This window comes from Crinia signifera, chromosome 19 (genome assembly GCF_055691185.1).
Source record: "Crinia signifera chromosome 19, ASM5569118v1, whole genome shotgun sequence".
NCBI lineage: Eukaryota > Metazoa > Chordata > Amphibia > Anura > Myobatrachidae > Crinia > Crinia signifera.
In genome coordinates this window covers 105,179,538-105,190,186 of record NC_139226.1, presented here as the reverse complement: position 1 = coordinate 105,190,186, position 10,649 = coordinate 105,179,538, and the positions used below count along the sequence as shown (strand labels likewise).

At 40.0% G+C, this 10,649-nt stretch overlaps 1 protein-coding gene across 4 annotated transcripts in view; it reads right to left on the bottom strand.

Annotated features, from left to right (window-relative positions):
• Positions 1-1,242: 1,242 nt before the first annotated feature.
• Positions 1,243-10,649, bottom strand: part of PRDM2 (PR/SET domain 2) — a 95,706-nt gene continuing 86,299 nt past the window's right edge. For all 4 annotated transcript variants that reach the window (XM_083163073.1, XM_083163074.1, XM_083163075.1 and 1 more), the window contains 2 exons: positions 6,125-10,370; positions 1,243-2,782 (listed from right to left, as the gene is read on the bottom strand). In XM_083163073.1, coding sequence (XP_083019199.1) covers positions 2,770-2,782; positions 6,125-10,370 — 4,259 coding nt within the window. In that variant the 3' untranslated portion in view covers positions 1,243-2,769. The remainder of the gene's footprint in view (positions 2,783-6,124; positions 10,371-10,649) is intronic.

The window sequence follows — 10,649 nt, the reverse complement described above, 5'->3', positions numbered from 1 at the left end:
AATTAGCTCCTACCTGTTAAGTTACAGGCTTGGTTTGAAAAATGACAGGCAGGAGCTGATTGGCCGGTGATAAAAACCAGACAATTTATCACTACACCGAATAAATCTGCCCCTGAGTAAGGGAAAAGTTCTAGAACATGAATTTAAAAAAGTTAACTGTCTAGTACTGCTTAGTAATAGGCATTAAAATATATTTATCAAGTGGCATCAAACCACTTGGCCAGATTAAGTTGTGTAACTTGAGTGACCACAATAAAATATATTAAGTTGAGGGGCGGATTCAGAGATGTCACCACTGTGATCCTGTACAAATCAGTTGCACAAGAACAATTACGGTCTTAAGATGGGATGAGATCCATGAGCTCATAAAGCCATGGGAGAACAAAAGGGAAGAAAAATCCATTTTGTACTCCCATGACCATATAAACGCATGGAAAATGGCTGTTCTATAGAATCAAAAGGATAAACGATACCTAGCAAGAGTAAATATTTTCTGTATGCACCAAGTGGTGAAATATTATTGAGAATTTAAGGGTTGTAGAGGTGCTTGCAAATCCAATAAGGATGGTTATGCAGTGATTCTCCGAACATATGTTCATGTCAAAACCGCCAGGATCTGTACTGAGATGCCCATCAGTGGGGTCTCTGTACCGCTGCTTGTATGCAAAGACTCAACCACTGGACGAACATTAGTGGATCATCAACCTTCTGAGTAACATTATGATCAAGCAGCATGGCCATCGCAAGCAAGATGCCAGAGCAAGTTTAACGGTTTATGGGATCACAGTCATAATCTGTTCACACCCCCGAAACAGTCATGACATGCCTGCATTTAAGACATCACTTACCCATTACATCTCACAAACGCACCATTTGCGGTCATTCATTTGGCAAATAAATCAACACTGTGACATAGATGTGGACGCAGTGGAAATAACTTGAGTCACTGAGTCAACATGCCACCGTCGCTGAATCAGGAACTTGGTGAACAATCTGTTTAACAGCAGTCATAATATATTGAACTACCTCATTGTAAAAGTATGGTTTGTATTCCACTTTCATAGTAAGATTGTCCTTCTTGAGTATTAACGATATGGAGCATTCCATGAGTTTTGAAAATGAAGCCACTTTAACATAGTGGCCATGAAGCAACTTTAACAGTGGTTTATGCCATAAAAGCACACATCTTGTTCTACCTACCAAGCAAATATTAAGATTTGAAGGTAAGATTTCCAAACTTGGTTTAATAAAGTTTTTTTTTTTATTGATTACAAGTATATAAAAGATATCACGATAGGCCCATCTATAAGGTTAAGTGCTTTAAACAGCATAAAAGATTTTCCCATTTTAAAACACATCTGACAATCACAAGATTTCATGCCAGAATAAAAATAGCATAAACCACATCTTAACTTGTATACTTTTAAGTAAAATATATTTGTCAATGTCAGGTTTAAAAGCTGTGACGACTGGAAACCGTTTGTCAAATTTGCAAATTCTAATTATTTCATTAAAATATTCTCAAATTACCTGTCAAGCCCACCCCCCCACCCCCCAAAAGAAAATAAAAATAAAATAAAGAATAAAAACCAATGGAACAAAAAGCAAACTCCAGTACATTAAACAATAAGATTAACATCCCCCAAAAATATAAACTTGTCAAAACGAAGAAATCACATAATACAACTGACATGTCAAAAACAATTTAAATAAATTTTAAATATTTTATTTTTTTGCCTTTTTTTCTTTTTTTTTTTTACTTAAACTTACTACAAATGCTTTATACAATTTCCGAACATAAAAGTCCCAGTTAAAGAAATGTAACAAAAATGGGAATGATAGTAAAAGCGATAAAGTGGCACAAATTCACCAAACAAGTGTCGAACTACAGTCTAGGAGGTAGATTACTTTATAACTGATAACAAAGAAGGGTATATAAATGAAATTCATGTTGAATAATTTGAAATATTACAGCTCTGAATAGTAGTGGCAAAAGAAAAAAAACATTACATTTGTAAAATATTTTAACAGATCAAAACAATGACTTTCAGCTATCCTACAGTACTAAGAAACATGTGCAATATATGTAGCATCTTAATTACAGAACATACATTTAAAAAAAAAAATATTTTTTAAATGGTACTCAACAGAAAATAAAGCTGGTTTCAGTTACATACCTTTAGACTACAGCTCTGTGTGAATATAAAAATGTAAATTTGGGAATTGGTAAAAACAATGTACTGTATTAATTATATTAAATATTAATTCATGTGCCCGGTCGCTAATGCTGGAAATCTAAAAGTTCCCAACTGATTTTATTTATATTTAGGCTTCAATTGCAGGATTTATAGAAAAAAAGTTTTAAATCTGTTTTATACTTTTATGAAAGTACTTTAGTCAGATGCAGCAATATTTGCGAACCCTGAATTGCCAACATTTTATCTTTAAAAAAAAAAAAAATACAGAGACCATTAAAAGGTTATGTGCCCTGTATAATAATGAATCCTTTGTTCTGAGAATATTAGCAATAAACTTAAAATGTACTCATGGCAATGAGTATCCCAGTCGAATGTGCGCAGTCATTGTGGAATGAACAGTGTTTCAGCATGCCAGACACCGACTGAGGAAACACAGATAGAGACACTGTGATGAAGGCTGCAACAACCAACGTGCGGCCCCATTTGCATTCTCTTGTTGTACTCTTGTAGTGCTTCATTAAGCTTGATCATGCAACAGCTATTAACCAGTAGTCATAGGAGGGTGTATATTTTAAAACTGGCTCCTGTCAGGAAACAAAAACACAAGGTGATGTATTAAAGTCAAAACAGCACAAAATAAAGATCTACCATTATGGAAAAATATACATGGATAAAAGGTGGCCAATCATCTACAAGCACTGAAGACTGCCATTTTGTGATCTGCACTAATATCCTGACAACATCACTCATTATGAAGCTCTTGAGTACACTGTATGATCAAGAATACAGAACTTTCAAAATGGATGCTTATCAATGTATAGGTAACGGCTCAGCTTTAAACTTCATATCAATTAATAATGAAAAATAATAATTGTATTTATATAGGGCTATTTTTCAAATAGGTGCCAAGGCGCTTAACAGATAGTATAAACATAATACAGTACAAAAAAGAACATGGATATAATAAAAGAGGTTTAGCTTTGTTTTTTCTCAATGGTCTCTGTGTTTCATGCAAAGGGAATGGCAGCCATTTTGGGTCATCGGTTGGAGGGATTATTGATCCAAATAAGGCGGTCATTTTAGATGCACCATTAAAGATATCAACCACCTCTAAAGGCCTTATTAATTTGATATTATTGCTACATCATGTCTACTTTTCTCAGAAGTGGTGGCAATGAAATGTTGGGCTGGCGCAAGGCTGAAAGTACACCATTTGGGGCAGTGTTACATTTGTACTGGACATTCTCAGAGAATGAGCAAAATAAAGTATGGGAACATATCTACTCTTCCAACCTGGGAGGTGGAACAGGAGTGTGCAGTGGAGAGCTCACATGGATCAAGTTCAGTAACTAGGGCATGTCATCACGCAAATGTATCACTGAAGAACAGCAGGTAAGTCTATATAGCTGGGAGGCATGCCTACTCTATGGCAAGTGCCGGTGTACATTGAGGAGGGCTTGTATAAACTAGGTGCATATCTGCCTATGCAAAGGACTACATATGTAAACATGACATTTCTGTGCATGTTTCATCTGAGCAGTTAATGCTGATTTTACTGAATCAACTCTATTCATTGTAATTTTCATTTATATGGCCCACTAGGGTTCTGCACATAAAAGTGCAGAACATTGGATACAAGCTGAATAGATATAGTTGCACATATTCACAAACACCCCACCTAAACGGTTTGGTGCCACTGTGGGCAGGGGAGGAGCACAAGAGGGCCCTACTTGTGAGAACAGTCTAGAAAGGAGGGACAGATAGACAGAGGGGAGAGTCAGATGGAGAAGTAATGAGGCGATAGGATGAGAACTAGAAGGCTTTAATAAAAAGTGGATTTTGAAAGCTTCCTCTGTCTCTTCTCATGACCTCTCCCCCACTCACACTATCAGTTTAAGTCTACCAAGGCTCTGTTCTTTGTTCAATGCTCCATCTATACTCCCTCCCTCATTTATGCTGATGAGCACTTAGCCATAGAGATGGGCCTATGTGATTTATTTTGTAAACATAGACTAGGGCGTTTCACATGCAATTTGGGCTCTTTCTCACATGAAAGGCTTCAGAATTGCATGTGATTGACAGCAGGACCAATGTGATGCGTGGTCCCGTGCCCATCGCACCTGCAAGTCGCTCCGGCTGCACAAGCAATTTGTTGGATTGTTTCCGAGCCGAGCGGGCATGGCTGGGATTGCATGCAATATATTACATGCAATAGAACCATATGCAATATATTGCATGCTACCCTGCCGCCCAGAAAGGTCCCAGGCACCTCAAGGGGGGGATCGAGAGTGACTTCTGAGGAAAGAAGTGGCCCTAGTGTATGCACAGCTAATGAGTTTAACATATTAGAGCATTTTTTACCATATTAGTTAGTTAAGTGGTTAAGAATAGGAGGGAAAAGAACATGTTAAATACAGAGCGGGCAGTTCCCGATGAGAGAGAAATGTTGAAGATGCTGCATGTTACCAACCTGTAGACTTATTTCAATGAAATACGGTACTTGTTTCCTAGCACGGCGCCCATCGCATCGCATACCATACCATAAGCCATACAATTAAAAATTGTATACCATTGTATATGGCATACAATGCAATGCAATTTTAAATTGTATAAGCACCCTAATGGGTGCTTACAATGTTAAATGCACCCCCCTCGCCACCCCCACTATGAACGTCAACCCGAAGCGTGGCGAGCGCATCGAGACCGCGAGGCGCGGCCGTACGCGTCCTCCGACCTTTTCATACCCCCTCCATCCACGTTGGCGTGGAGTTGATCTTAGATAGTGTGGCGAGCGCAGCGAGACCCGCGAGGGGACGCGGAATACATGTAAAGTAATACGCTGCGCTCGCCACGCTTCGGGCTCGGTGGCTCGCCACACTATATAAAATCAACTCCACACCGACGTGGATAGTGGGGGTATGAAAAGGTCAGAGGACGCGTACCGCCGTCGCTCGCCACGCTTCGGGTTGACGTTCATAGTGGGGGTGGCGTGGGGGTGCATTTAACATTGTAAGCACCCATTAGGGTGCTTATACAATTTAAAATCGTATTTGGTGGACATTTAACATTGAGTAAACCCATTAGGGGGCTTATACAATTTAAAATCGCAACGCATACGGGCATATGGCATGCGATGCGATTAAAAAAATGCCATGCGACTGAATATCATGGGCTCCGTGCTAGGAAACAAGTACCTGAAATACAAATGCATGCACAACAGGGGACAGATGTAATAGCTTCCGACTTCGGTGGCTGTGCAGGATGCCGGCTGGCCAAACCATGCCTTGTTAATGATTGCTCATTTAAAACACCTCCAAGTTCGACCGGCATCATGTATAGCTGCCAAATTCAAAGGATATGAGCCCCAGATGTCTAATTATATATCTGTCCCTTACTTGAGTCACTGTTTGAAGGGTCAAATAAGTCAAGACAACTAATCTGTGGTAGTTCGTCATCTCTAGGATCTGGCATATAATAACAGTTAGACAGATGTCCGCAAAGAAGTGGATTATATTTTTTGGTCTCCATTACACCTTCTTTCTGCATTTTCTTTTTCTAATAATGAAGTTAAGGACGTCTTTATGGAAGACAAAAATCTCACTTTGTCTCTGACAAGAGAGCAGTGCATCAAAGCAGCATTTAAAATCACTGAATTTGAAGTACGGATAAACATGGGGAAACAATTGTGAATATTAATGTCACATCCCACAATCACATTCCATTAATTTAAAAAATGAAAGCAATTATCAGTTGCTATTAGTAATGTCACTTGGTTTGCACAAATGTTCTATACAGGTGTTCATGTTGTACATCGCCCTCAAACTACAAAGCAATGCCTAAGGTATGTTGTTTGGGAAAACAACATTCCCATACGTGCTCAAATGCCAATGTATACACAGCCTATTAGAAAGGCAGATCTAGATTACCTAGGTTCTTGTCTTCCATCCTCCCTCTTATCTGAATAGTCTGCAGAGCTTCTGGTTCGAGGTCCTCCTACTCTCTCTCTGGATTTACCTTTGTATTTGCCCTTTTTCTTCTTCTTTGCTAACTGCTTGTTTGATAACTTGTTCTTCTGCATTTTGACATGCAGCTTCCGTGAGGTTTTCCCAAAAGATTGCGGTAGGACATGGAGTGCTGCTTTCTTAAATTTTTTCCCCTCTACAGCAGTTTGACTTTTAGACACTCTTACTGGGCTTGAGTTCCTTACAACAGGTATATTTTGTTTTTTAGACTTGACCGGAGGAGTAGTTTTCACACTTTGTTTAGATTTGATAGGTATTATAGGTAGCTGAATTGGTGATGGTGCTATGCTCCTGGCTCTAGTTTTCCCCAAATGGGTTTCTGTGCTTTGCATTTGTATTTCAGCATCGGCTGTCCGCCGTGTGATGCTAGCTGTGTGTTTCTTGGCAGATGAAGACTTCTTTGAAGGTTTGGGAGCAGACTTTTTGGTAGGTGGGGAGGCTGGCTTCTTCGGACAACTAAAGGATGCATGTTTGTTCAAACTTTTTAGGTAGGTAAACTCTCGGTTGCAGTATGGACAAACATGGGAAGATAAGTCAGGGGACATATTTATTTTCATACCTGACCTTTGCTTGGTTTTCTTGTTCTTTTGCAAAATTGCCTTGTGTAGCAGCTGGTTTTTTCTTTTTAGTGCACCCAACTTTAGCTTTCTAGAAGACATTTTACCGAGTTCAATGGTAAAATTAAGTTTTTTTGGTTGACCCATTCGCCGATATGAACTGTTCTCTGTAGCTTCCAGAAGTACAACTCCTACGCCATTCTTAGGTTGCACAGTCTGTTTCAAGGGAATTGGGTTCTTTTTAGGAGTGTATCTCTTTTTGTCACTGGCAGAGGCACATACTAATATGTGCTTATGTAATTCAGGCATATTATCAACACCCTTCCCACATTTAGTGCAACGTATAGCAGTAGTGAAGGTTTGAGGAATATTATGAGTAGTAAAATTTGTTGCAGTTGTGCCAATACCCATGGGGTTTTTAGTATGGTATTGAAAAGGTGGTGGTTTAAAGCTTGGGTAGTGCTGATTAAGACCCATGCGTACATCTGGGTTTTTCGATTTTTCCCCTGAAGCCATAATCTTAATTGTGGTATAAAGTTCTTCAGAAGAATCATTGAGATCTTCATCATCTTCTGGGGAGGGCGTCAATGGCTCATCATCATCATCATCTTCATCAATTCTTTGATGTGGAATTAAACTTGCTTTGCTTGGGTCTGTAAAGTTTTGTGGCCTAAGAGTCCCACTTTCCAACTCGTGGTGACCATACTCTTGGTCTGCATGCAGATCTTGCTGATGTTGCTGTAAGTTACAAAGGAAGGCAAACTCCTTTTTGCATATCGAGCAAACAAAAATCTTCCCCACCCCATGCAGCATGAAACGATGTTCTGAGAGGTTTGATGAATCTTTAAAAAGCTGCACACAAAATTCACATTTGAAGGGCCATTCTTCAGCATGCACAACAAGATGTTTGGAAAGGTCTTTGATGGATGTAAATGGCAATTCACAAACATTACACACAAAGGTCTTATTAAAACCTTCAGAAGCGGAGTCATTTTGACTCATCTGTAAAGTGTCTCTAGTTGCTGATACTTCCTCGTGTCTCTCTTGTTTAACAAACATCACTGCAGAAGGTTCTACATTTAAAGAGGGAGATAAGACTGACATTCCTACAGTCAAAGGTGGGGGAGATGAACATGAGGATGAAGATGATGATGACGGAGTAGAGGAAGATGAGGTGGAAGATGATGAAGAGGAGAGGGTGGGTGGGCCAGGGGAAGCAGAGCCAGAAGGATCAGTAGTAGGAGAAGGAGATGGGGATGGAGATACTGTACATGAAAGAACTGGGAGTGGGGACTGTGTGATAGCAGACAAGGGTGAAGGGCAAGATGGGGTGGGAGGTACACTGCATAAAGAATCTGGGAGTGAAGGGGCATTAGTAATTAAAAGAGGAGGTGGCGATGTACTGTCCGTCAAAAATGGAGGACATGGGGTAGGAGAAGGTGCCTCAGAAGGAGTTAGAATAGGTGGTGACTGGCAAACTGTTGTACAAGTATGCTCAACTGGAGCAGGGGAAGCAACTTCGGGAGGAAGAGAAAGGTCATCACTTGAGCCTGCCCCAAGTTCTGTATCTTGCGTTTGCTCATCGGTTCTACAAGGAAGAACAGAATCATCTGTTTGTGAAATACAATCCCCAGGAACTTCCAATTCATCATATTCATTTAATAAAACTTTTTTCAACATGCATGTTGTTGGTTTCTTCTTTTTTACACCAATGCATAAGATGTTCCCTTTGTACTCCTTTGTATCACTTTCACTGAAGGGCTTTTTATTTACACTCAGATCAAGCACAGACTCCCAAGGAACTGGTGTTTGACTTTTGCTATCAGATTTTTGTTTTACTCCACTGGACAAGTCCAGAGGTTGCTGGTTGCAGACATTACCAAAAGATACATTTGAAGTCCAATCTTTTGCACTCTTTACGTCTTCAGAAGGACTCACGCTGTCTTGTTCCTCTCTTCCAGATAAGCTCCAGACAGGCGACGGACTGTGACTTTCTAACTTTGGTATTTTTGGAGCAATCCCTTCATTCCAAGAGGTTTTTCCTTCTTGTTTAATAAATTCTTTGGGAGCTGGGCTGTGTTGTGGGGAACTGGGAGGTGATGTTGTTCGTCTTTTAAATCTATTGGAACAGGTTGCCAATGTTGAGACTGCTGGACTCAACTTTGGAATCTCCGTCAGCAGTGATGGACTAACTTGAGCCTGGTTACTTTCTTGCATTTGAAGAAGCTGTTTTAGCTTTGAAGATAAATAAACATTCTTCTCCTTCTGAAATGGTAAATTATCACCTACAGCCACACTTAGCGGAATAGTAAGAGAGCAAGAAGGTGTTACTGGTTCTAGCTCCACTTCAGTTTTGATTTTTGACAGTAGAGGTGGGCTAATGGTTCGTCTCTTTTTTGGCTCCAATATTCCGCTGCAGGAAGAGTCACTAAGTGGATTTGGATTATCAGAAGAAGCAGATGGAAGCGGTCTTACATTTTGAGAAACCTCAACCTTGATAGGGGTAAGCAAGCAATTGATTCCCAACACATCTGTAGAGCTGGTCTCTACTTCTATTACATCACAAGCAGTATTTGCAATGTTTGATGGTAATTTACCATCTATATAGTAGGTTAGATTCTCAGATATATTGTTGGAGATGTCCATTATATAAACATCATCCACTTCTCCGTCTTCCTCTATTTCGGTGTTTTCTATGTAAACGTTTTCAGCTGGTGGAGACTGCTCAGATTTTAGGTTTGTATCTTCAAGAAGATGGCCTTTTCTCCGCACACCTTTGGGCATTAGATGGCGTTCGTGAACTCTGCGTTGGTGCCGACGCATGTTTGTGTGGGTTCCAAATACCTTTTTACAGTATTTACATGGATGCAGCTCTCGGCTTGACTCTCCATTTTCATCCGAAAGAACAGAATGTGAGGTTTCCCTATCAGAATCAGTCATTTTATACTGTAGCCGAGAACTACTGTATTCGTCAGTTGCTTTAAGAGAATCAATAATATGTTTGTGAGTTTGACCAAATTCACCAGAGGTAGACAGCACTAAAGATTTCCTTTTAGGGCCAGCTTCATGCCGTCGTTCATGTCTTCTCCGGTTGATCTGTGTTCCGAATGCCTTTCCACAGTACCGGCACTTGAATGCGTGGTTAATGGTGGAAACGTGAATATGCATGTGTCGTTCTAGCCCTTGTTTTGTTGTGAATTTTCTCTCGCAATGCTGGCATGGAAACATGAAAGCCTCAGGTGACTCCCCATTGGTATCCCCTTTGGGTTTAGCGATTTTAAGAGTTTTCTTTTTTGGAGACCCTTCTGGAGTCTCATCAGACGTACTTCGGAAGTCATCAAGCATTTCTGCACTGTCATCTTCCTGATTTACGGACTCTCTTTCGGAACTTTCTTTGTAAAAGTCTTCAACAAGATCCTGCTCAAGATCAACTTCTTCCATACTCTTTTGGTCTGACATTTGAAGTAGTTTAGTGGTAGGGATGGAGATACACTCTGGGAGGACATTGTGATTCACCATTTCTTGGATCACGGCTGTCTGTTCAAGCGACAAGACAGGGGAGCCTAGAGGCTTTGTATCCTCTTCATTAGGAGCTGTAAACAAAAAGAAAAATTAGTGATGATGATGGCTAGAGTGGTTTGGGGGTGTCCTGCTCCCCAGACGTGAAACTTAGTATTAGGGACTTGACCGACAGAGGTGACCTTGACATTGGTGGGCAAGCTCTTATTAAATTTATGCTAACAATATGAATATTTAAATGTACATTATGTTAATATATATTGTCATTTAGAGTAGTAACGATTGCCTGCACCCCCGTTTGTCTATGTGTAAAATTAGAAATCTAAGCAAGGTAGCACCTTTCATTACAAGCA